Source organism: Porites lutea, chromosome 4, assembly GCF_958299795.1.
Source record: "Porites lutea chromosome 4, jaPorLute2.1, whole genome shotgun sequence".
Classification (NCBI taxonomy): Eukaryota; Metazoa; Cnidaria; class Anthozoa; order Scleractinia; family Poritidae; genus Porites; species Porites lutea.
The window spans coordinates 601,631-626,784 of NC_133204.1; the positions used below are offsets into that span (position 1 = coordinate 601,631).

General features: G+C 40.2%; 2 protein-coding genes across 3 annotated transcripts in view; one reads left to right on the forward strand and one right to left on the reverse strand.

The window, feature by feature from the left end:
• Nucleotides 1–10,042, forward strand: part of LOC140935100 (ectopic P granules protein 5 homolog) — a 41,208-nt gene extending 31,166 nt beyond the window's left edge. Inside the window, exons 41-55 of the mRNA XM_073384635.1 lie at nucleotides 144–345; nucleotides 532–607; nucleotides 1,307–1,410; nucleotides 2,035–2,204; nucleotides 2,309–2,394; nucleotides 2,883–2,991; nucleotides 3,472–3,530; nucleotides 3,789–3,878; nucleotides 4,075–4,138; nucleotides 4,468–4,612; nucleotides 4,965–5,321; nucleotides 6,102–6,234; nucleotides 6,659–6,868; nucleotides 7,264–7,375; nucleotides 8,324–10,042. Of these exons, the coding sequence (XP_073240736.1) occupies nucleotides 144–345; nucleotides 532–607; nucleotides 1,307–1,410; nucleotides 2,035–2,204; nucleotides 2,309–2,394; nucleotides 2,883–2,991; nucleotides 3,472–3,530; nucleotides 3,789–3,878; nucleotides 4,075–4,138; nucleotides 4,468–4,612; nucleotides 4,965–5,321; nucleotides 6,102–6,234; nucleotides 6,659–6,868; nucleotides 7,264–7,375; nucleotides 8,324–8,590 (2,184 nt within the window). The 3' untranslated portion in view covers nucleotides 8,591–10,042. The remainder of the gene's footprint in view (nucleotides 1–143; nucleotides 346–531; nucleotides 608–1,306; nucleotides 1,411–2,034; nucleotides 2,205–2,308; nucleotides 2,395–2,882; nucleotides 2,992–3,471; nucleotides 3,531–3,788; nucleotides 3,879–4,074; nucleotides 4,139–4,467; nucleotides 4,613–4,964; nucleotides 5,322–6,101; nucleotides 6,235–6,658; nucleotides 6,869–7,263; nucleotides 7,376–8,323) is intronic.
• LOC140935099 (uncharacterized) lies at nucleotides 9,825–25,102 on the reverse strand. 2 transcript variants are annotated; one of them, XM_073384634.1, is made up of 11 exons: nucleotides 24,629–25,102; nucleotides 23,204–23,255; nucleotides 21,875–21,947; nucleotides 20,507–20,842; nucleotides 19,449–19,568; nucleotides 18,955–19,089; nucleotides 18,274–18,405; nucleotides 16,931–17,065; nucleotides 15,998–16,111; nucleotides 14,707–14,947; nucleotides 9,825–14,023 (listed from the first exon to the last, which is right to left on the reverse strand). In XM_073384634.1, the coding sequence occupies exons 1-11, from the start codon at nucleotides 24,645–24,647 to the stop codon at nucleotides 10,728–10,730; spliced, it is 4,653 nt and encodes a 1,550-aa protein (XP_073240735.1). In that variant the 5' UTR covers nucleotides 24,648–25,102; the 3' UTR covers nucleotides 9,825–10,727. The 2 variants fall into 2 exon arrangements, with proteins under 2 accessions (XP_073240735.1, XP_073240734.1); XM_073384633.1 differs by having other exon boundaries at nucleotides 20,507–20,845.
• Nucleotides 25,103–25,154: the final 52 nt, after the last annotated feature.

The following is a 25,154-nucleotide window of genomic DNA, read 5'->3' on the forward strand; positions in this document are numbered from 1 at the left end:
AGGTGTGGATTGTGTCAAGTTTAGTTCTGTCGCTCCTAAAGTGCTTAAAAAACGCAGTGCGAATCCAAGTTTTTATATATAATCAATATTTATATTGATGCAAAGTGTTCTCAAACGTGGAATTCTTTGGTTAACTTCAACAGGTGTTGGAAACCCTGGACTGGCTGACAAAGTACTTTAGCGGTCAGCGGGCTGAACTGGGAGGACATGTGACCGGTGGCCTCTACACCATGTGGAGGCCGTACATAAAACAGCTTTCTTTTGTGCTCGGTTTCATGTGCCAACAAATTGTAGTTAGAAGAGCTGCTGTGGTCTATGCAAACAGGGGCCAAGGATTAGACGCAGGTGGGGCTCCTATTTGTAATTATCCGCTGTCTCAGTAGTGGGGCCTCTAAAGATATTTTACGTGCATCTTGTTTAGCTAATCTTTGGAGTGGCTGTTCACAACAGACATGGCGCTGATTTTTATGCGACAACGTTCTGTATCTGCATTGTGGTTTTCTAACCATTTCTTTGGTGTGTTTATTATAGTGTTGACTGAGCTTTGGACGTTGATCTGTCGCGTGTTTGAACCGTGGATTTGTTCACAAGACTCTCCTATTCCAGGGTAAGATTCAGTTCACTTACACTTGTTACAGTAGTTTCTGGATTGCTTCATTAAGTAATCACCGTGAACATTAAAGCCTTCAGTTATATTCTTCATGTCCTTTTTTGCATGTTGCAGTTAATCAAGCGCATGTATGATAACTTTATGTGGTGCCCTCGGCCCTAGACTACGAGTGGTCTTCATTTTCCTCGTCGATAGTAGAGAGAATGAAACACGCGAGCGCGCGCTCTAATCTCCATCCGCGCGGAAGGTGCCGCGTTTACGTACCGTAAAATTCCGAAAATAAGCCCCTCCATGTAATATAAGCCCCACCAAACTCGTAACGCAAAAAACCCTTCGTTAAATCGCCCCTCCAAATTTAACCTCCTCGGGAGGGCTTGTATTTCGAAATTGCCTTTAAATATAAAGTAAAACAAAGCATCAACGGTAAATTTCCTTCCAACTATAAGGTTAGCCTAATCGATTTTGAAACGCAAATTTCCCTCCATAGATAAGCCCCTCAAATTCAAGCCCCTCCAAAAATAAGACTCTCATAAAGAGGCTTTGTAAAATATAAGCCCCGGGCTTATTTTCGGAATTTTAGGGTATTTCGCTCATTCTTATCCCTGAAGAAAATAATGGACTACTAATAACTTATTGACTACTTTCGGCCCCAACGTTTTGAAGCAACTTGCCGAACCTGTCTTTCCTGTTTTGCAGAAATGGTCCGGTAGCTCCTTGGAATGAAAGTGAAGTACCTCAGGCTTCAGACATGGTTACCCTGTTCACTGATACATTGGGCTGCCTGCAAACTCATTTAAATGGTACGAGTTTGTGGGTGGGGAGGAAAACAATGCTAGTAGCCAGCAGTCGTCAGAATATTGACATAAGAGTCGTGTATTTAACTCATTTTGGAATTTAGAAAATCTCTGTATTTTAATCCTTTAAACCCCCAATATCAATACACAAATTCTTCTAACTGGCCTCTGTAATTTTCGTAAAGTGTATGTTGGAAAAAGTTGTTGAAAGAGAAAAACAGTTAAGGTGTGTTAGCTGTTTTACGACTTTTTTCTGGTTATGTCCTGATATAGTGTGGAGACATTTGATATGATTGGTCACTTCTGGGGTTTAATGGGTTAACTGAGAAATCTTTGGAGTCGCCTTACAATTTTAATCGAACATGTTAGCGTTAATAATGACACAGATGGTTTGAAATGTAAGATCTTTCTCCACGCCAGTGAAAGGTGAAATGGAGAACAGGTGTTCGAAACCGAACTTTTCTTAAATTAGCTTTAAATTCGCTAAAACAGATGTCTACCTTGATAAAAATGAGGTCTGCTTCAGTGAACGCGAGTTAAGGAAAATCTATAAATAGTACTTTAAGCAGATAGCTCTGAATAACATCCCTAATTTTTTTAATTTTGCTTTTAATTTTGTATTGTACTCAGCCCCTTACAGCAGTACGTCGATGATGAACATGTTTTGGAGTTTCTTTGTAACGTCCCTATCCAAACCGGGAATTCCTGATTATGTTCTACGAGTGTACAACTCCAAGTTTTTTCTTCTTCCCTGGCAAAGTTTTCTCCCCACGCTGCACAACTTACAGCTCATGCAACAGGTTCGTTTTAAGGTCGCGTTTGTCACGCATTTCCTCAGTCTCCCGTTCTTTTATCAGACATTTTCTTTGTCGCTGTGGTCAACTTTTCTTTCTTTTTCCGTTAGTTGTATGGCGTGTGCAAGAAAAGTTTTGCCTTTCTTGGTATCGTGTTCCCTCTTATGGACTGGAGTAAGATCATATCTGCCTACTGGTAAGAGATAGATAATGTAGTATCAATGTTACTTACTGGTATCGCTGGAGCTTCTGGTGGTTGCGCTCGCGCAAACGACCTTTATGTCTACTCTAGCTGCCTGATCGCAGTGTAGATTCAATCTAACTGATAAATATTGTCGTTATTTGTAATTCTCGTATTTTTCTCGTCTGGGTGTCTTCGGCTTAGCTAAATATCATGGTGAGCTGATGCGAGGAAGGAAAGAAAAAGCTTAAGGGCGGGTGAATGTGACGACCGCGCCCTAAGAAGTTTGGTATTTTTTCCAACGTAGTACGATTTCGCCTTTATCATTTTACGTTCGCATTCTCTTGTGGGATGGGAGGGATATGTCGATGTCATTTTAGGGCAGATATTGTACAAAAGGTTAGTTAGTGGGAGGTAGTGAGTGGAAAGAAAGAGACATGGTGTAACTGAAAGACCGCAGAGGTAACGGATTTGATTGTTTATTTTTTCATTTGGTTTATCAGCGAGGGCCAGACTTCAGAAGCTGTAGTGCGCCTTCACTCATCCCTGTTTCATCTGCTTGTAATCTTCGCCAACGAGAATGACATAGTGAACGACACAGTGACCGCAAAGGTGAGTATTTCAAAGCAGAGGCCTTCGTTGTTATTGTTTTAGTTTGATGCGTTTCGTCGCGTTGTTTTACCAAATTTTGTCGAACTTACTGTAAAATGAGACTTTGTTCTTGAAAAAGAGTTGAGCGTTGCTAGTAGCATAGCAATAGGAAAATGCAGGGACAATTTAAATCTTTATAGATACTAGGAAAGTGAAGATTGTCCTGTTTTACCTTCCTGGTACACTAACTCACTGGGTTATATAGGTCATGGCAAATATGGCAGTAATATCAAAACTTTCGACTGCCGTGGTTTAAAGCACGGTTTGTTCGAAGGCGTGTCAGCTGGGAGACAGTTCGTTCATCAAATGATTATAAGCGTGTCCAACTTGCTCATTCCATCCTTGAAAATTGTCTGGATTCTTTATAGCGCATTTTCTTCTAGACTATGAAAAGTAATTTGACACTAGAGTTATTATGTTCATTTTCGTTTTTTCGTGTAGGGAATGCTGAATTTACTGGAGTCTGCACTGAAATTTCCTTGGCACTACTTGGATGGAAGGTTTGTACGCGACAAAGTTTCATACAGACTGCTCTAACAACCACACACCGACTTTATTTTTATGATGTAATTAAACAATGATTAAACAAGGGAAAATTTTATATGAGAACCGAAACAATTCCCTTCGCATTATGATACCGCTTATCTGTGAATAGTCTTTTCTAAGAACGCTATTTGCGTGGTTTTCCAGCTTGTTTTGCCGGAGTTAAGCATGCAGGGAACGGTGACTATATTTTCAACGTTTCTAATATTTTACAGGTCTTTCGAAGAAGTCGTTTCGTGGCAAGTTTCTCACGGTAATGCAGAGTTAGTGCTTCAAGAAAACTCCTCCATTTGGTATGCCTTAAGGTAGGTATCACAGGTACAGTCGAAATAAATCTTATATGTGTTCTACTTGCTATCGACGCACTGTCGATAACACAGAGAAAGACAGTTGATTTAGTCGCTGATTATTAAGGGTAATGTGTCTTATAGTTTGGTCCAATCCATTCTTTCAATGACATCATCCTCTTACGTCACATCTGATCAAGTCGTTTTATTTCAGATTAATCAGAGCTGCTGCGGGGATCGTGGTCTCGGAAGATGGTTCAATGCAGCCTACACGGCCTGTAAGTTCCTACACATATTTGCAAATAATAATATTTCTTTCGCAAAACAGAGCACGAAAATATGTGGTGCGGTGATTAACAATTTGCAAGGTATTACAAATGCAGGGCTAGGGGCACGGGGACGGGAAGAGTATGGAGCGATAGTCTTATCTAGTCGTCCAGTCTTCGTGTCAACTTCGGAATTCCTTGGAAGCCTTGAGGGTATTTTCAAGATGATTCGGATGATCTTCGGAAAGCTTCATAGGAACAAGTGGCACATTGACTGGTAGTCCAAGTCTGCTTCTATTAATCTTAGCATTAACACGAACCTGTACAAATGTTTCTTGCAGGATACTGCAGTGAAACGGGCGTCATACGTCCGCTGTGTTGCGAACCTGTTAAGCCGGTGTTCCACAGACACGAAGCTCAAAGCAAAGTCTTTTGGTCCAGTAATTCTGTTTGTTCTCAAAGATACTGAGTCTGTTGCCGGGTCAGGTTAGTGACATAAAGTTTTTTTTTTGTCCTTGGCCTTAAAAAGGCATCAAATGATATCTCCTCAGGTCCTCAGATAGAATAGTTCATTGCTATAAGAACCTGATGTTAAGAGCATGTCGGGGTAAAACTGGACAACTTCCGAGATAATCTCGTACGGTTAACTTGAACTCTTAATAGCTCACCATTCTACAACAACTGACTTTCTTTTACTATCTCATGCTTGTAAAGCATGTATACTTAATCTTACCCTTTTTCGTTTATCTTGCCTAATTAATCTCCCTTTTTCTTATAAGAATTTTTTTCTTTACATTTTATTTTACGAATCTTAAATATCAATGTTCCGCTCTTTCAGGTGTTGATCCAGCAAGCACCGCCTCGGAAGTCTGCCTGATGATGTGTGAGGAACTCAACCTTTTAAACATCTGCTCCCCTATGGGGGATGTACTGAAAGTCACTTTAGACTTCATATTACAGTTCATCCGGGAATCCACCTGTACAATGCTAGTTTTAGCTTCCATCCCAGCAGCCTGTAGGACCCTGGCTAGCATCCAGTTTATGGTTGCTGTTGTAGAGACTGGAATTGGGTCGTATTTTAGAAAGCACTCTTCCTCAAATTCTATTGATTCTGGAGCGAATGCGGACGGGGGCTGGGGCCACATAGTCCCAAGTGTAGCTGTCCCGGAACTAGCGCAAGATGAATTTGTCAACGGTTGGTGCTATTTCCGTCTTTTGATTTGTTTCTTTTGTTTCTTTTCGAGCCGAAAAGTAAATTGGGTGACACCAATAGGCGGAAGAACAAACGTGTTGTGCAAAATTAAAGAAAGATTACCGACGGTTATGTCCATCGGGGTCGATCTTGGTTGGTCAGCGCGTACAAACCAAAGGCCTTGTCGTTCTCAATCCTCACTTAAATGATCGTAAATGGACATTTTCGTAAACAGCCGCCAGAGTGGATTAGTTGATACGCCGAGAAATATCGATCTCTTGTGGAGAGCTTTGAGCACTTAAGTTTGTATGCGGTTACAAACAGAAACAGACTCGTGAGGACAGCTAAGTATCGGCCGTTCAAACTTTCACCTCTTAAAATGGCCTATCAATCTTCAAATATCTTATTGTAGAATCCTGAAACGTAAATACAGTCGGCTCCCGATAATTCGAACCTTTAAGGGAAACAGAAAAAAGTCCGATTTATCGGGAGTTCGAGTTATCGAGGGTCAAATTATATAGAAAACGATCTGAAGGGAAATGTAAATTGCTTCAAGTTAGTGGCATTGTACTGTAGTACTATGCAAGAGTTCCCCCTAAGAAGTTTCATTTGAATGTTAACACCTTAGGATTTTATCCACATGTGTAAAAGTGAGAGTGAGAAATGATTTCGCCTTAACTTGGTCTAGGGGTAAAAAGGGTTAAATCTCTTGTTTGCTTTAAGCCCGTCACGTTGAATAACACTTTACTGGTTAACACAGAAAATTGTTTTATATATTTTTAGAATGTGTAGGACAGGGTGCGTTGCTTACTCTGTACACAAACATCCTGCTCAGATTATCCACTTGTCAGAGCCCCGTCCAAGAGATGTCTGTGTTAACTGATATAGTCACATGGTGTACGCACATTAAAGTCAGGTAGGTTCCGCAAGTGAAGCTTTCATCGCATGCTGCCGCCATCTTTGATTTTGAAAAAGGAGGAAGCCTCGGGAGAGTAGGTTTTGAAGTCATCATGGTAGCCGATACACGGAGCCCAAACACCCCGTTCCCCCAAGAAAACTGATACCTGCGCCTTAGATTTCAAGAATGACATAGAAGCATGGTGACTAGAAAGGACACAATAATTATCGAACACGTTCAGTTTGTCGTTGAATTTTACTTGTGGCTCAGTTATAACTATTTTGTACAAATTATTTCGGGGTTTGAAAGTGGTGGCGGTGGTAGTAGACTCCATTGCATCACTTTTACTTAGGGATTGCCTCAGGTGTCAATATAGATAAATTCATTTCCCTATCAAGATGAATTTATTCTTGCATCACGTTTATCACCATTAATTTTTCAGACGCGAATTTGAAACCAAGCTTGCTTTACTGTGGCACAAGATTCTTCAGCTGTCCATCAGACAAGTTTATTTCGCTACTGGACCTTTGAATAATCTCACTAAACAACTGTCCTTCCTTGCATCAACTCTTCATACCTTAGGAGAGGATAAAGCTTCATCTGGTTTGCTAGGGGCCATTGGCTTTGGAAAGAAGTCTCAGCTCAGCGTTAAGTGAGTTGTTATATTTCATTTGTTTAATAAAAGGATTTTCTTACGAACACTCCAAGCCTTTTACTCTTTCATAAATTGCTAATAGTGGGTAGCATATCACTTGCCAGAAATTAACTTGATCGCAACCAAGAAGAGAAATTTCGAACGCTACACTTTCACTTTTGACCTCAGTGTAGAAAACATCTGTCTCCGACGGATTCGAACGCATGATCTCCCGACAAGGACTCTGACGCTCAACTGTTTAGCCTCAGATAGACTCACTGCGGGCTCGGTCATAAATGGCATGCGTCATAAAATGCTACAGTCAGCATTGTGGAAACAGGCTGGCGCAATGATATGTAATGAAAGGTGGCTAAAAAGTATGGTTTTACCATTTCTTTTACGTATCGTTTCAGATTCCGATTCATGTGCAGGGCGTTAGAAGCATTTCTGTTGGCACAGATGCCGTCTAATTCATTGTTGAGATTAGATGCTAAAGCACCAGGATATGTACGAGAACCAAAAAAGGTACACAGTATTCCCCTTCACCCCCTCAATTCCAGACTGAAATATGCGGACAAACTTTGAGCCTGTGGGTTGAAACCTTTTGTGCGGGCATGTACATGAAGCCTCGCTGTTATTTCTTTCCCGTGGCACTGCTTACTTTTCAAAATTTTGCCAGCGAGATTTATTGAAGTTATTTTGATTATGGAATTCCTGCAGTGTAAAGTGGTTTATAAATCATCGCCTTACTCAGGAGAAGAAATGCAAGTAAACTTTGTCAAGGTCCGTTAAACCCCTGCCTAAGTGGCTCATGTTGTTCGTTAGATTAAATTGATGTATCATTGCATTTGCACTCTCTTTTCCACTGGGTCTCCTCGCTACTTGTGTAATGCGCTTTGTCTTATCTGTAATATGTTCGTATCACATTGTTTCACTATGGCTTCCAGTGTATCTCTGTGGCTCATGTTTCATCCTATCTAACCTGACTCCTTTCTATTTGGATCGCACGCAGAGGACGGAACGCGAGGGGTGATGGGAAGGAGGAAAATGAACCCTCGACCACGCATCTCTCGTTAATATTATGGACCTTAAGATCCGAGGACGGCGACCACATCGTAAACGTCTCTTAAAAGTGAATTTGCGTGCTCTCAATCTTCATCCCGATTATCCATGTCACTTACTCTGTGAAATGTTGGCGAACTTTTCTGGAGTTGAATTCCTAAGAACTATATTCAAGACAAAAAATAGAGAGAAAATTTCGTAGTTGCTTGTTCACGTCCTCCATTAAACGTGAAACAAGGCATTTTCACATCGTAGTCGTGCAGTGACGGCAAAGAAATGTGCAGCATTGCGTATTTAACGTATTGCTTATTTGAAGTTGTCGTTGCCGTCGTCCGATCTTAAGATTTGTATAAATAGGAGACTGACAGATGACTGCTGCGTAACACTTGCGCTTGTTTTATTTTTGTTAAGGCCAAACAGCTAGCACCAGGAGGAAGAATCGTTACATCCACTGCTGAAGCCGAGCAAGCACTTACTAACCTGGAAGCTTTACGAGTTAGTAAACAGTACGCTTCCCTCGCCGAGTATATCATAGAAGCTCATTCCTTCATAGCAAATCCTCTGCATTCCCTCATGGAGGGGCCAAAATTTGTTGTTAAGCTCGTGCAGCAGCTTTTTCCAGATGAAAGAGCTTTGGATGTAATCGGCTTCTACGACGCCCCAACAGCCAAACCTTAAAGAAAATTCTTCACGATGTGGCAGAATTGTTGTAAACTGAATGCGAAAGTCATCGCAATGGGCCAATCAGAACTAGGAATACAGTAACAACATCGCGGCTTCTCGGTACAGCGCGGGAAATGCTTAGCAACCACATCATGATTGTTTTGGGATTCACGCTTGATTGGCTTGTGGAAAGTTTGCAGGAAATCTTCAAGCCAATGGTGAAACGAGGAAATGCAAGTGGAAAAAATTCACTTTGGACACTCCATCAGCCAAATAATGCTCAGAGGTGGAACTAACCTCACTGAATTTTCAGTGAATTTGAATTTCACATCAGTTAAATTTCAATGAATTTGTAAAGCATGACTTTGCACTCTTTGGGGTCTGAATAACGGCGCTGTCTTCATTTAATAAAAAAAGGTCTATTGGGTTCAGTAAGAACTGCAGTATGCCGTTCGATGAAGTCGAATAATGCCACACATGACTTATATTTTAGAGATAGATTATATTAATGTTGGTCTCCCTCGGGACCAAATAGAAGTTGTTGTATAATAGTTTAGAAACTTTCAGTTAAATTTCCGGTACACAGTATGACGGTGCTCTTTCTCTCTTTTTTAATCGGGGAACTGCATTTCTTTTACGCCCGGAAGCGAGAGAGTACGAGTTGGATGAACTAACACTCTCTTTCCCAGACATGAGTAAAGCGTCTCTTATGGTTAACATAAATTTATATATTAGCTGCGATCGAGGGTCCGTTTGCATCAAGAAACGGAACTTAAGATTGAGTGGGGCTGCTAAACAACTATTCTCTTTTTCGAAATATTTTTTTGTGTTTTCTTTGCTTCCTATATCCCTCGACCCGCCCGCTTTGGCTGGGTTATCCCTCATATCATGCGAGAAAATTTTCCGGAAAAAAGAGAATGGTTTCAGATAATTCGCACTTAATCCAGGACTAATGGCCTGTTTACATGGACTTGGGGGACACCATGTCGGTGAGATAGCCCTTAAAGGTGGGTAATTCGCCTCTCCATCTCATATATTCACCCCACCTATCATGTAAACGTGATCAAATTAAAATGAAAGATAATATGGGCAGGCTGATTACTCCACCTATCTGGGGCCCCACGTCCATGTAAACAGACCCTAAATCTTAAGTTGCATTGTGCAAGATGCCGTAAACGGAAACTCGCCTGCTGTAAATAAATCCCATTCCATGGAATATTGGTAGCTCCATAAACCATCATAAAGTCACTTTTCAAAAATATTATTCTTTTTATTATTTAGAATTTACAAGTGTCAAAAAACCATGTAACTTCCTACACCTTTTCCTCGCACTGGTTTTTGACCCGGCACTGGTACCAACAAAACCTTTAACGACCTAGATTGTCCGGCATGAACACTCAATGCTTGCTTTATAGAACCCAGCAGTTTCCAAGTTACCAACGCAAATAAATGTTGTGACTTTTTCTACCCGAGTTGTACGTTTTGTGATTCACGAATTTCCATTTTAAAACAAACATTTGAAATATAGCGGTATTTCACTTGCCTAATGACTGAACAAACTATACACTACCAGTTTATACCCGTTTTAATAAGGTCATGGGTCTATCAGTATTAACTGCAAGCAAGCTCAATTTTGTATCTTAGGCGCGAAGGCAAGTGTTTAGCCAAGTAAGTCGCGCGGAAATCTTAGGGACCCATCACCGCCCAAAGCTAACTTTCACTCCAGACTCGTACCCAGACTTCCTTCCCATGAGCCCCCACGCGCCTTAACTTAACCCCAATTTTCTCTCACCTCAAAAACACGTAAATAGCGACTGGGTAAGAGTCTGGTTTCACTCTAAGACAAGTAGACATTTTACAAGAAATTATTTGGATCCTATAGGATCTACAACAGTACACCACGTCACTTACAATTCTAAACAAGTCACCGTACTTAGAATAAGGACTCAGAGCAGTTTTCAAGACTTCCGAATTTTGCGAACCTGACATTCACTTACCAATCAGTAGAACAAATAAAAACGCAAGATATTATGCAATTGTTAGGGTACTAGATTAGAAAGTTAAGAAGCCTTTCAAATGTTGCTTTTAAGTGTTATTGCACCAATCTTAACAAAACTGTTTTGTTCTTCTCGTTTTGTAGTTCGTGGGAAGTTCAAAGCGATGTAACTTTCACTCCTCTTTTGCTAGGATCCAATATCTCAGCGTTCTTCTGTTCTCGTCCAGTTGATTTCTGAAACACTCGATGAAAGTTCGGACTTGATATTGGAGAATCCGTGGAATCTCGTCTGCTTTTCACCATCGGCTTATTAACAGCACTTTTCTCCGAACTCTTTCCTTTTCGCGAGCGACTACATTTCCCACAAGTGGACTTTGAGTTTTTGGATTCTGGGCGGCGAATCCAGATGTTTTCAACGTGTTCGCAGCTGCAGGTCGACGATGCAACGCTCTCAGTGTCCGCAGAGCGATGAGAATTGACTTCCGATTTTCCGTTTTGAATCCAAGCATTGCTTGCCTCGGGGTATCCCGTCGGTTTCCGAGCTTGTCCGAATAAGTGTACTTCTACCTCGGAGTCAATCTCAGAGTCCGAGTCGCGGTAAGATTTGAATTTTTGCGCGCTCCTTTGGTAAGATCGTGATGTACTGGACTGATCTGGTGCTTGTCGCGATCTCACTTCATTTACTTCCTTTGGAATTAACTCCGCCATTTCATAGGTTTCTCCAAACTCGCTGTTGGTCCACTGATTGAGCCTCCGCGCAGTGCTTGGCGAAATAAGAGACATGCCGTCCCCTTGCTGAGGTACTGACTGCTGGGCGTGTCCCACACCCCTTTCTGTATTCTTATGAACCGCATTCCTGATCCGAGACAGCACAGACCGTTCTGCAACAGACTCCTTTTCTTTTAAACTTTCAGTCTTCTTGGGTTTGTGTGATACGTGTAGGGGATATGAATCACTCAGCAATGGAATTACTGCACAGCCATCGCTAGATGATCGAGAATGATGGGGTCGGGGTCCTGAAGCTGGTCCTAAGCAACGCTGGTCACCATCAAGCCTGTCATGTTCCTTCTTACAGCTCATATCTCTGTGAGGCTGTCTGCGATGCTTGGATAAAGAGTCATTACTTTGACTCCACTTAAAATGCGCGTTATTTCGACCGTCAAAAGAAGCTCCGTTTCCGACACTGTTGGAGTCACCACCACGTGTCTTTGCTCGTCTTTGTCTGCCAGCGAGGGACCTGGGTCCAATATCTGATCTTGTACGTATGAGAGAAGTACTGGGTTCTTCCTCCTGACCAGCGGCGGCGGCAGCGCCATGGTTGGAGCTAGAGCTTGAATGAGCGAGAGATCCTGATGATCCAGTCTTCTTTCTTGCTGACGCCTGCTTCTGATTCGCGGCTACCTCAATATCCAGCCTTGTAACACCTGGGAAGAATGACTCGCCCTGCTGGACAGCTTGGCCTTGAGGATAAATTGGCTGGGAAACCATGCTTTGTTGAATGTTACTCACAGCAACATCGTAGGCTGGAGGTTCGTAGTTTCGCTTGACAATCTGGTTTACTGTGAGGGACTGTTGGGTACCTTGGACTTGAAGCTGAGGAGACTGGGCTCTAGGTGAACGATTTTTCAACCTTGCTACGTCACTTTTTAATTGTGCTTGAGCTGCCGCTGTTCGCATGTTTGCGGGCATGCTTCGATTAAGTCTTGCTGCTCTAGAAGAAACTGACTCGCTGTCGGTGGAACTTGAAGGTTTAACGGCCATGAGGTTGCGCAGGGCGGCAGTTGATGATTGCGAGATGGCTTTATGCTTAGAATTGACGAGAGATTTGAGGAGCGAAACTGCTCCCAATTCCCACAGAAGCTCTTGATCCTCCAAACACCGGGCTGACAGATTCCATAAGGCGCCACAAACATTGCTAACAACCCTAAGGCTCGACGAACGAAGATGGCACAGCAGCACTTGAAAACAGCCACAATCACGGAGAGTCTTGCGGTAATCTGGTCGCACAGCGATGTGAGATGAAAGGTTCCTCAGTATCCCTCCACTACTTTCTACCACGGAGATATTTCCAGATGGGCTGGAATATTTCAAACACTTGACAAGGAATTTCAGGGCACCAGGAGCAGCACATATTTCTGACTTGTTTTCCGAACAGTGAGCTGACAGGTTCCACAGAGCACTGAGTGTTGTTCTGAGCGCGGGCTCACCGTGAACTGCTTGCGCCGCGGATAACAGCGCACTGATTGCACCAGCGTCACGCAAGGTCTTGCGACAAAGTTCATCGGCTCTCCAGGAGAGATTCCTCAACACGCTTGCAGAGACTTGAATGATCTCTTCTTCTTCAACAGTGTTCAGCTGAGCTATTATGGCTTCCACAGCACCAGGAATACTACATAAAAGGTTCTTGTTCTTGACGTTGCCAAAAGTCAGGTTTGTGAGTGTCATACCCGCATACTTCCTCAGACTGATGCTGTAGAAATCTTTACAGTGTTCGTTGATTTGATGATCAATTTGTAATAGTTCTGCAATAGCTTGAAGCCCTCCTAGCTCGCATATGGCCTTGCGATGATCTTCTTCAAACGAAAGCTTCATAAGAGCCGCTACGGCAGGTCCTGGCCCATAATCCCTCAGAGGTGGATACCAACGTTCCGCGCAAGGATGCACGGGAAGTCCTTTGAACTGTATCACATCACAATGCGCACGAGCAATTTCCAACAATCTTAAAACTCGAACCTCGCGACGTCCACGCCTATCTTCCACATTTGAGTAAACAATATTGTGTAGCGCCAAGCCAGCTCGCGCGCGTGCCTCACGACGCGCATTTTTGTCAGCAATGCCTTTGCCATGGAGTAGATCAATAAGCAGGGGTAAACAACCTGACTGCCGCATTGCGGCACAGCTGTCTTTACTGTTGGACATAGCTAACAAAGTCCGGGACATATCGTCTTTATCATGTGTTCCTAGCATGGATAAGAGTGACTGAACCATGTCGATCCGCGTGTCAAGATCATGATGTGTAGCAGCAGTGCTGGCAAAACTAACCACGCTGGACGTCTCCAAGCCTTCCACCGCGTCATGCGGTGAATAACATATTGCTTCCACGCTGGTCTGACTCACGCTTCTGGCCATACCTCTCGATTGAGTAGCAGCAGACTCCCCGCCAGTTGGGTTTCCTGTGGCCAAGCCTGGTCTGATCTCTTGAGGGGCGGTGGTGCACCTGTGCGGCCGTTCTCTGTTGCTGGGCAATGGTTCATTGACACGCCTAATGTCGTCAGCTGGGTTCACGACAGTTGACATCTTTGTCTGTGTAGCTGTTGGTTTAATGCTTTGCAGAATATTATGCTTTGCATTTGTACTGACAACAGAAAGAGGTTTCAATATTGTGGGATCTGTCTTAACATCCTTAGTGATGCTCGCAACTCCTTGGGTTAAGACGCCACTGTTGGGTGGACCTGTTAAAAAAAATAATGAATGAAGGGTTAGTTTCTAAAGAAATTGAGGAGCTGCGTCTAATAAATTCGCACTGACGAAGGGCTGTCACTCCAAACGTCAGCTTTTCACCCTATTTAAGGTGGTAAAATAGCTTTCTCAACTCAATGGACGTGCAGAACCAAATTTTCTGTTGTAATTTTGCGTTAAAAACCTACAACAAGGAATCACAGACGGACCGGGAGGAATTTATCCCACAATCATTTAAGATTGAACACACTTTTTCATGTGGCAAAAAACTCACATAAACAACTGTATGTGGAGAGTTGGCTAAAGGTCAGTTTAGTGAAATAATAAAAAAGTTTCTGGGTATTACACAAAACTTCTGCAAAATACTTATTGTACTTTAAAAAGCCCATGCCACGACTCAGAATATTTTTCTCGCGCAAAATAGAGTACTAAAGTGTGACGTCATAAAAATGAAATTTCTGAAATTATGGGATTCGTCAGGATATTCTGAAAGAACAATGTTCAAGAGGCCTACTTGCCAAAAATGAGCATTTCGGGGCAAATTGTCTCTGAGATCGTAGCCCAGTTATGCTTAGAAAACTCCATACAAATCCTTATAAATGTTTTTGGGGTCGACCCAAAAAGATCAATTTAATGGAAATATAAGTAGAGAGAGAATTGACGCACGAATCTTTACCTTGTCCGGTTTCCTGAGTATGAGGATCCTGTTCGCTACCAAAGCCACTGTCTCTGCCAGGTACTGGAGCTGCTACTCCAGGATGAACTTTTTCTTTGGCTTTTTCCTCCCGGAGCGCCTGAACTTTATCTTCAGCTTCTGTCATCCCTAAGTTTCTTGCTTCCTCTTCAATGGCTCTCTGCTCTTCGAGGGTCATGCGATATGACCTACTTGATGCAGAATGATCAAATCCTGCTCGACCCTGTAAAAAACAGTAAATTATTAAAGCGCTGAAATACTAAAGACGAAAAACAGACTAGCATACCACTGTATTCCCTACTTTAATTATTCCTGAGAACAATGGGCAGCCCTCCACAAGACAGGAATAGAGCAGAAATCTTACATGTATCAAGATCTGGCGCTTTAAGTAATAAAATAGAACCATCTAACAAATAAGCAGCCATTTAATGTTTTTCATTGCCCATGGTAGGAAATGTTCAAAACTCAAGTGGAATCACAAGCCACCACAGAATGGTTTTTATGGTATGAACCATGACTGTACAGACAGTGGTAAACAGTATTATTGTCTACTTGCTTTAAAATTAAACATCCAATTCTAGCAAGCTAATTTTATTGTTAAGTAACGTGTGAAAGACAGAGAAACAAATTGTGACATCTATTACATCACTTCCATAGCCTACATTCTCACAGGTCATATTTCCCAGCCAAATAACTGACATTTATAAGTGCCCCCCACCCCACCCTCCCAGATATAGGTTCACCTACCTGTTATCAAAAAAATACAGCCAATTATGAGCCCTCCAACACCCCCCCGCTAGCTTTTATTGAAATGAATTCAATTTTTTGTGAAGTTTTCAAGCTTAATTAAAAGCCATTACAGTGGAACCTCGATTATCCGGACTCGTTAGGACTTGAGTAAAATTAATAGTCAGGATAATTGAGAGTCCAGATAATCGAAAAGTCCAGATAATCAAGGTCCTGATAATCGAGGTTCGACCGTGCATGCAAAACATATTTTGATCAGCAATTCTATAGCTTATTTCGAAGCACTTTTTCTATTCCGGTTATAATCTCGTCCTAAGCCCCTCTGTTTATAAGCACTCCTAAAACCCCTTACAAAGACATGTACACCCAGGGCTTTTAAGTAAGTTCACAGTAGTGCTCAAGAATTCACTCAGTTATTGTAAAAAAATCACTTTAGGCACCATAAGTACTGCTATAGATGAGTGTATGCTCACTATTTCCATTATGAATTACTTGGTTTATCATTTTTTAACATCGATGGACTTACCCCACAAGATTGCTGCTCATCCTCCATCCAAGGTGGTGTCAAGTAAATATTCTCCTCTGATGGTCGCCTGGAGTTTTCCATTGATCTTGTTTTACGATACTGTTCAGCAAAGTCCTAAGTACACAAATACACATTACGTGAGCACCAAATGTAGCTTTGGTGCAGAATTATCCATAATCTCTGATAACACCCAAAACTTGGTAGAATCCCCCAGTTTCTTCAACTCCTGATTCAGAAGTCAAACTGACTACTTCTTTTCCCTCAGTCAAATACTGTCACACGACACAGCCAAAACAACTCAAAGTGGAATGATGGATTATTATGAAGTGGAAACATGCTGCACGATATTACATGAATTGTAATAATATCGTTTACCCACGAAACACTTAGAAGTTCTTAATAATTCGTTTTTTAAATGTATCCCTGTGTTCCAGATTGAATTATAATAACTATTGGAAATGCATTGTTGTTTTTTGAGAAGAGTGGCAAGGGAGAGAACCATCAACAAACTCAATCAAATTTGATGTCAACATCAGGATTTGAACCCAGGCCAAATTGGTGGGAGATGAATGCTCTTACCACTTTCTCACTTACATCATACACACCATAAGCCTGTTAGGAAAAAGCTTAATCTTATCTTGTAGTATGGATAAAGGGATGTACGTATAAAAGGGATTAGGTTGGCCATGACAGCTGCAAATAATCTTGAAAACCGGTTCATGTTACTTTTATTCATTACGGCAGTATTAACGCATGCCTATGCTACATTTGGGGATTTCATAAACCTTTATTTTCTGGAACAATATGCTTCAAATCACAGTATAAAATAAGGGTTAACAACCAAAAGAACTTTGAAGATTTCTGTATGACTCCAATAACTGAAGAGAGGTACTGGTCATTTTTTCCAACAGCACAAAAAGATGTTTTACTCACTCTTGTGGAATCCACTTCATCTTGCTCATGCCATGGAGGTGGCTGCTGACCAGCTTGACGCATTCTCTCCTCCATTACCATGTTATTGATGCTGAAATTTTTTACTACTGGCTGTTCAGTAACTGGAACAAAATCCTGGTAAAAAAAAACAAAAAAAAACAGAAATTTCCTTTCATTTCTGTTCAAAGTTGACTGATATGCACAACTCTACAAGTGCGTTTAAAAGGGAGCTCAAGCAATGACGACAACGGCAATGAGAGTGTCATAAGAGCAATATGTTTAGGTAAGCAAAACAACAACTTTGCACATGAATCTTGGGTTTTTGTACATTTCTTTGATGTTGTGGAGGACATGAACACAGGAAAAGTTACATACAGTCCTTTAGAAATCAACTCAAGACAAAAATATTATTATTATTATTATTCACCAACATTTTACAGGCTGAAGGACAAGGAATAAAGAATGTTGACTTTTGAAACAGTGTGAATTAAGTTTTTAAGAAATGTTTTCACCACTATCGTTGTCATTGCTATTGTCTTTTAAGCTTCCTAATAATGGGTATTCTAGAACAGAAACACAACTGGGCTGAGTCATTGACATAATCAAGTGAATGTTTGGTATTAGAGATTACAGAGTTTGTTTTTGTTTGCCTTAATGCAGCTATCTAGTAAAATTCAGCAGTAGGAAACTATGTCTTCAGAGAAAAAATAGTTCTTTGATAACTGAATCAAAACATTGAAAGAAAAATAGTATTATGCACTTTAAAATGACCTTGCTTACTGTAAGTCAAATGTTGCCCTCCCCTACTTACTGGACAAAGTTGAAAGAAAACTTAGGTGTTTTTCAGGTGTGGTATGTCTTATGCTGGTGTATGTACCAGAATTTCAACAATTCTTACACATGCCAAGCTTATCAAACAATATGTAAAACAAATAGTAGGAATTCTAACACATGCAAACCTTAAAATGACAACTTCATTAAAGTAGGGATGGAAGAATACTTCATATGTAAAAAAAGAAATTAGAGCATAACTGCAAATAATGTATGCTTCTTATGCTCTGTCACATGGGTGTTAAAAACATCGTTAACTGAAGAAAGGTAAATTTTCACATTTTCACTTTTTAGTGAATAATTCTGATTAGGTTGAAATTAGTCAGATAGACTCTTACCCTTCAATAATTATCATCAAAATAAAACTTTATAGCATGGCAGTGAGGAAATGTTTTTAATTACATGATGCTTAGTACTATTACTATAACTGCTACTCAGATGCCAGTAAATTGTTTGAGTACAAGATGAGTACCCAACCAATGTATTACAGTAAATAACAGTATATAACTCACTCCAACAGGTCCATCATCTTCTTCATTCCAGGGTGGAGAAAGACAGAGATGCTCATCAGAGGGAAGTCTGCTTAATTGCTGGCTTGCTAAGCCTGAGGTAGGCTCTTGTTTACCAGTGGTTCGGCTGAAATCCTGAAAGTTTACATGGCACAAGGTATTAGACTTACAGCAAGGTTTTTTGCACACAAAAACATCACAACATGTTTGGGAGGATAATACTACATTTTAGAATAATTTCCTTTGCTTCTTAATCATATATGGAATTCTTTTTCATCTGAATGTCACTTTGAAGACGATTTATCAGGAAAAAGAGAAGTCACCAAATAAGTGAGCTACCACTTGAGATGAGGTTTAGGTCTCTATTGTCAATTAAATTATCTCTACTCTCTAACATGGGCACCATCAAAAAAGTGTTGGGATCCAAATCAGTAACAACAAGATACTGCACAAATACAACGAATAGAATACCCACTGTACAGCTGAACTAGATAACCACTGATAGGACAGTCACTGTACCACATTTATGCTAAGTTAGTGCAAAAACAATCTTCGAGCTTTAATAAAATTATATAACAAATAATTAATATATACACAAGTATACTCAACAGAAAGGATAAAAATCTTTATCACACCAAATTTTAAATAGAAACCTTAGAAACAGGCAGGAAAACCAGTTCTTACTCTGACTGAATCAACTTCTTCATCGTGCCACAAAGGAGGTCTTCGTATGTGTTCCTCGGCAGCTCGTTGATAGATCACTTCATCAGTTCTTTCCATATATTTTTCTTCCTTCTTACGATCATTACCCGTAAAATCCTGAAAACATCATTCAAGATTTAGTCATGCAGCAAGAACAAATCCATTCAGTATCAGACACTATAAACAAAAATGTACATGTACTCTGTCATAAACTTTGTCTCTAACTTAAAATTTGCTGAAAAAATAAGGGTCATACATAAAGGTATGGTGCATGTAGACATTAAGAAAACTGTCAGCCATTACTTCATGTACCGGTGAACTAGAAACTACTCTGTACTGTTAGTAGCAATATTATTCATTACGGCTTGAAGAAAATAATTATTAAATCTATTAACACTCACTGACTTTGTTTATCTTATGACCAGCAGCTTTGACAACAGAGCTACATGTACTGTATTACTGTCACTGTACTGTACCTTTAGTGAGTCAACATCATCTTCATCCCACACATGAACATCAGGAGTTTCCCTGTTGGACAATGACTTGCCCTTTCCTAACTGAACTGGGTTTTGCCCTCTTTCACTGGCACCAAAATCCTAGTTTGAATGGAACAAAACCATGAAAGTTAAAAACTGACAAAGGTTAACAGAGCATCTTTTGAATTCTGTGCTTACTGAGTCATGTCACGTTGTACTACGACAATGCATTTCTTCCACAATGACAATGCAAATATTATCAATGTCATGCTCTGTGATTTTGTTTAAGAAAATTCACAAAGCGTGACCAACTTGTCCTGTAATCATTACTGTAGACTGTTTTCCTTTAAAAAATATCTGATTATAAAGGAAACAATGACTGACTATTTGAAATCCTAAACTATGACTTTGAGCTCAAAAAACCGTTACACCAGAAAGATTTCCCAAATGTCATTGTGCTGCAAGGAAATGCCAATCAGGTGTAAGAAAACTAAACCACAAGCAACAATGATAATGTTAGTCTGAACTTTTGTGGCTTGCTCATTTTTTCTGATCATAGTTGTGATTGGTCACAATACAATATTCATCATGCAGCATGCAAAGAAAGTCTTGTCCAACAAGCCAGGGCTAGTGGATTTTGTGAGCTCAGGCTACCAATCTCTGTTCTTAACTTGCCTGACAGGCATGTGAAGTCTTTTTGGGAATTAACAAAATTGCATGAGTAAAACATGTACTTTGTCTTAAAAGACAAATTGAAAAATCCTTATTTTTCAAGTTGATCATTAATTTTGTAAAAACAAGTATTGCATTACACTTCAGGTGAATGTGTGGTGCAATTTATTAATAAACATTGATCAATTATCATTAGTCCTGTTCATCAAGAATTATTTTTAGGCTAGTCAAAATGACTCTTGGGTTAGTACATTCTAGCTACTGCTTAACCCAAGAGCAAGTGGTAAAACTGACTTTCTTTTCACCCTGACATAATTCCTGAAATGTTCAAGTTGTTCATGGTTTTCTGAGTTTGACTGTACACATTAGAGTCATGCCAGCATTACCTTTACAGAATCACTTGTCTCTTTATATGCAGACTTAACCAACGCATCAATCTTCTCCTTGTCCAAAGGATGTCTATACAACTTTGGTGATGGACTACTCTTTATGCTTCCCCCTGAGCTTGTATTTCGTGGCAAACAAGGCATATTTACTTTAGGAACAGGACTGTCAGTGCTTCTTTTCATGACAGGGCTTTGGGTTGGTGCAACACTGGGATGTAACATGGGGCTACTTTGTTTCATGGCCAGAGTCTGGCCTAGACTAGCTGTAGGAGGAGCTGATGTGGGAACAGTCCTTGGAGACATTTTCTGTCTTGGTAACTGGCCATTTGCCATTTTCTTCTAAAACATAGATTACAAAACTGTTGGTTCTAACACTTGCTCTAGTTAAAAGTCATTATCAGTGGTTTCATAAAAAAAGCAGCTGCCAGTACTATGTTCTCTTGCACTCTAGTTGGCTAGCTCTGATATCTTCTTCAAAAGCTACCAAAACCACTGCATATAACTCATTCATGTACAATAAACAACTGTGATCTCGCAGAGAGAGAGTTGATTTGCATGAGCAAGGTACGCCACATGAAAAGGTACAGCTCATTAGATCATATACCCATGTATTTTGTGCTATATAAATAATAAAGCTATGTCACATTGTATGTTGTGTTACATGTAAACTATGGGCTACAAGTTACACATTTCTACCTACAGTGTATATTATGACAGAAACCCAAACACAGTCAAACCAGTGACTCTTAAGTGGCCACCTGGGCCGAGTTGTTCAAAGCTGGATTAAGATAACCCTGGGTTAGTGCGAGATTTGAATTCAAAATGAAAGCTTAAAAAGCATTTCAGTTTTTTACAAGTTGATGATTGGAAGCTCTAAAAATAACAGAGAAAATTATCTGAGAAAATGTTCTAGAACACAAGAAAAAGAAAACCGAGTTAAATTTAACCCTGGGTTAAGCGTTAATCAGACTTCAAACAACTCGGCCCAGCATGTGAAGTGCCAAGATTTAGACTGTATTATGCTTCTGCGGTAAAACAAAACGTGCTGACCAGGCATAGCACAGATAAATAATGCAAATGAACCAGAAGGAACGATAAGAGTTAAGCAAGTAACCAAAAAACCCTAACCTTCCGGGCTGTGCTCCAGTGGCACCTGGTACCTTGTTTTGCTCTTTAGCGATTACAAAATCACAGTTTTTCATTAAAAAAAAAAACAAGCACAGGGTATGCTCGTTTTTCACAGGTTTAGAGCGCTGGCCTCTCTTTAATTATTCTTAGAGCACAGCCTTGATTTTAACACTAAATTTAAAACTGAAGAAGCAACCAGCCTTGCTGGTCTAAGGATCGGAGAGACCTCTTTTAACTTACTGCAGATTGATGCTGATTAACTAATGTTTCCACGTCACTTCCTACAGATTCCTCTTCTTCTGACAGTTCCCACCTAAACAGAACACAAGTGTCAAGCTGCGCATGAATTTATTTAATTTCAGCAAGCAAAACGATTTTTCTTAAATGGTCACTGCGCATTTCTAGTTGTGCTGTTAACCTGAGCTGCAACAGTACTCATTTACATGTAAGAAACTGGCTTCTTCACCCGAACATTCAATTGATGCACATTGTAAGTCTTAGACCCCTTTCATACAAAAACTTGACTCAGATAGAAGGGTCACTCTCCCAGCTGAGGCAACTTTATCAGGGGTTTAAATGAGAAGAAGCACTGTTGGCTTGGGCAATTATTGCCTTAGCTAACGGCGTTCGCACATCCTTTGACCCGGCTAGTTGAGCCAAAGGGTTTATGTGGAGAAAAGTTGGCCTGGCTAGGAGGGTGACCCAGTACCATAACAAAAGGGTAACACAGCTAGGTGGGCAACCCTTCTAGCTGTGCCAACATTTTTGCTTCTCATGTAAACTGTTCTGCTTGTGTTGTAAGGCAATGTATGAAAGGTTGAGTCACCCAGGGTAGCTCAGGTAGGTGGGTGACCCTTCTACCATAGACAGCTTTTCTCCATACAAACAGACCCTAAGAGAGACACACACCCAGCCTTTACAGGTTTTTTGAACTCGGCCTTTTGAACCTAACCTTTGATTACTTGGGCCTGCTCTTTCTAAAGAAAAGGATTTTATGCCTGTTTTTGATGCCCATGTATGTGTCTTTTTCATTGTACCAAAAAAACTGAGGGGCTTATATACAACTTTTACTCTGAGGCCACATCTTTAATCAGCACTTGGCATTAAATAAGGAAAATATGGTACATGTTTTGATCTAAGCAAGTAACATAACTGCTCAATCAAACACAAAGGTCAGGAGAGTAAAAAAAGTTATCAAGAAAGATAAAAAGGAAGAAAGAACTGGTTTGAGATTTTTGACTGAACTTAAAGTGAAAAAGTATTTTCATCTTTAAAAATGACAAAGGTCAAGCTGCTGTCACTGATGCTACTTGATTTTAAATAATGAAAAACTGTGTTACAGTATCATTCTTAAAGAAATAAAAACATAAGAATTGTTTCAATGGAGCTGACAACTAAAGGACATTGATCTTAGAACTTACAGACTATCAGTACCGTAAATAAATACTGCTATAAACTGATGAAAAACAGTTTTTTTAATACTTGTAAAGAGCTTTTATTTGCAGACTACAGGTCATGTAGATAACTATAAGTTTATCGTAATCACAATTAGAAACCACATCTACTTACCTTGGAGTTTCTCTAACATCGAGCTGGTCAATATTTCTATCAAAAATATCATCTAAGCAAGAATTAAATAATGTCTGATTAATACATTGGTATTATTCATTTAACTCCAGAAATGTTAATTCTGGTGTTTGTAGGCAGTCAAATACACGTAGCGTACATGGTATCCCATCACTTCATTGTATGGTCAGACCATCCAAGCCAGATCCTTCCAATTTATCATTCAACAATATAGTCAGAACCTTTCACGAGCCTCAAAGCCACAAGCAGAAACAAGGTTGTACACCTCATTCTTTATGCTAAGAACCCAAAACAAGCGTGCTCCACATTGAGTTTTACACTGAAACTGCGGAACGATCTGACTATAAAATGGAACAATGTGGCTTGGAATGATCTGACCATGTGACAACTACCAAGCCTTTTCATAAATTAATGCTTGGGGTTGGTGATAGTTGAAAGTTATCATTACTGCTTCAGTGTTACTTCAAAGTCAAGTATTATTTGCTTTCCACAAGGAATACTTAACATTGCTGTTAGGAGAGAACTTAAAGGCATTTCCGTCTAGCAAACAGCATTTTTTTTAAGGTCATAAGAAAATAATTTTTACTGTAAGACCCATATTTCAACCAATCAGATGATTCTAAAGCGGGGACCACGAATCTAAAACTCAAGCATTATACATGTATATAATATTTTTAAAAGCTGTTATCATAACTCTTTACACTTCTGCACCAAAGAAGTATAAAGTTGTCATTTGATGTGGTAGATTTCTCGATACAAGCAAAGCCAAATAAAACAGAAACCTTTTTTTAAACTGATCGCAAAAGGTACATTGGAATGCTAAGCCATGTAAAAGAAACAATCAACGACTGGATGGACAAAGATATGATGGACAAATGCAAAGGAATAAAATTATTCTTGCCGCTTTTAATGAACCCGTGGCTAAACTTCAGAATACCGAACCCGTCTACTGTTACAAATTGTTTTGGATACCAAAAATACTACTCGATGAAAACAAAATGCGTTCGACCAGATAAAAAGAACGCTGACAACAAAACTTTCGCATTTGACAAACTGCTCATGGCATCGTCGAAAAAGGTATGCATCTTAAGTTGGAGATTTGAAATGATGCTCATTAGAGAAATCCAACGAGTAGGTAAAGGGGACTTCAAATAAAGAAATTAGAAAACCATCTGTTTAGCGCATTCACAGAAAAAATGTGCGTGATTTACTTTGTTCAAATCATCAAAGTATCATGCTACACTGTATGTCTCTAGTACTCATATCTAGTCCATTTCAGCTCAAAACACGTACAAAGCGACTATAAGACACGAAGAGAGTGTTAGCGACACGAGCGAATTTCCAAAAACCAAAACACCACAGTTAGTATCTTAACTCCCAAAGCTTATCAGTTAGAATAGTGCTTACCTATTTCGTCGACTTCCATAGCACACTGACTTGGTTGCTTTTTCTATGATAAATCACTGGCTTGATCAGAACCGTATACCGTTCTCCGAGATGCGCGCATTCGAAAGATATGGTTTCCAAAACACTTCAACAGCGATTAAAGTATGGCGGCACTCTCAAAGAAGAACATCGTAAGATTATATTGCCGACAAGCTGGAAAAGGGCCGACAAATTGTTCAATAAAACACCTACACTTTCCGAAAGATACACCGACAAAGGAATGATGGCCACAACTTCACCGACATGAAAAAGACACTTTACCAAAGAAGCACGAGACAGCACGCAACAAACGTAAACAAAATATTCAACGCTTGATTTCTAACTCATCGGCTACAAAGGTTTCCGTATTTCATTCAAAGATAATCGTCATGAGAAGCCCTCCATGGTCCAACAACAACAAAGTCGAGCCGACATGTTTTGCAAATGAAGCGTCTAGGTACATCCTGGACCGTTAATTGATGGGGCTGACTGACTGGGGGGAGTGACA

What these genes read in the sequence shown, in the direction of transcription:
- LOC140935099 (XM_073384633.1), bottom strand. An exon ending in GATGTTAGAGAAACTCCAAG is followed by an intron (nt 21,948 to 23,203) that starts GTAAGTAGATGT and finishes TGTTCTGTTTAG; the next exon opens with GTGGGAACTGTCAGAAGAAG. An exon ending in ATGAAGTGGATTCCACAAGA is followed by an intron (nt 16,112 to 16,930) that starts GTGAGTAAAACA and finishes TTGTGTACTTAG; the next exon opens with GACTTTGCTGAACAGTATCG.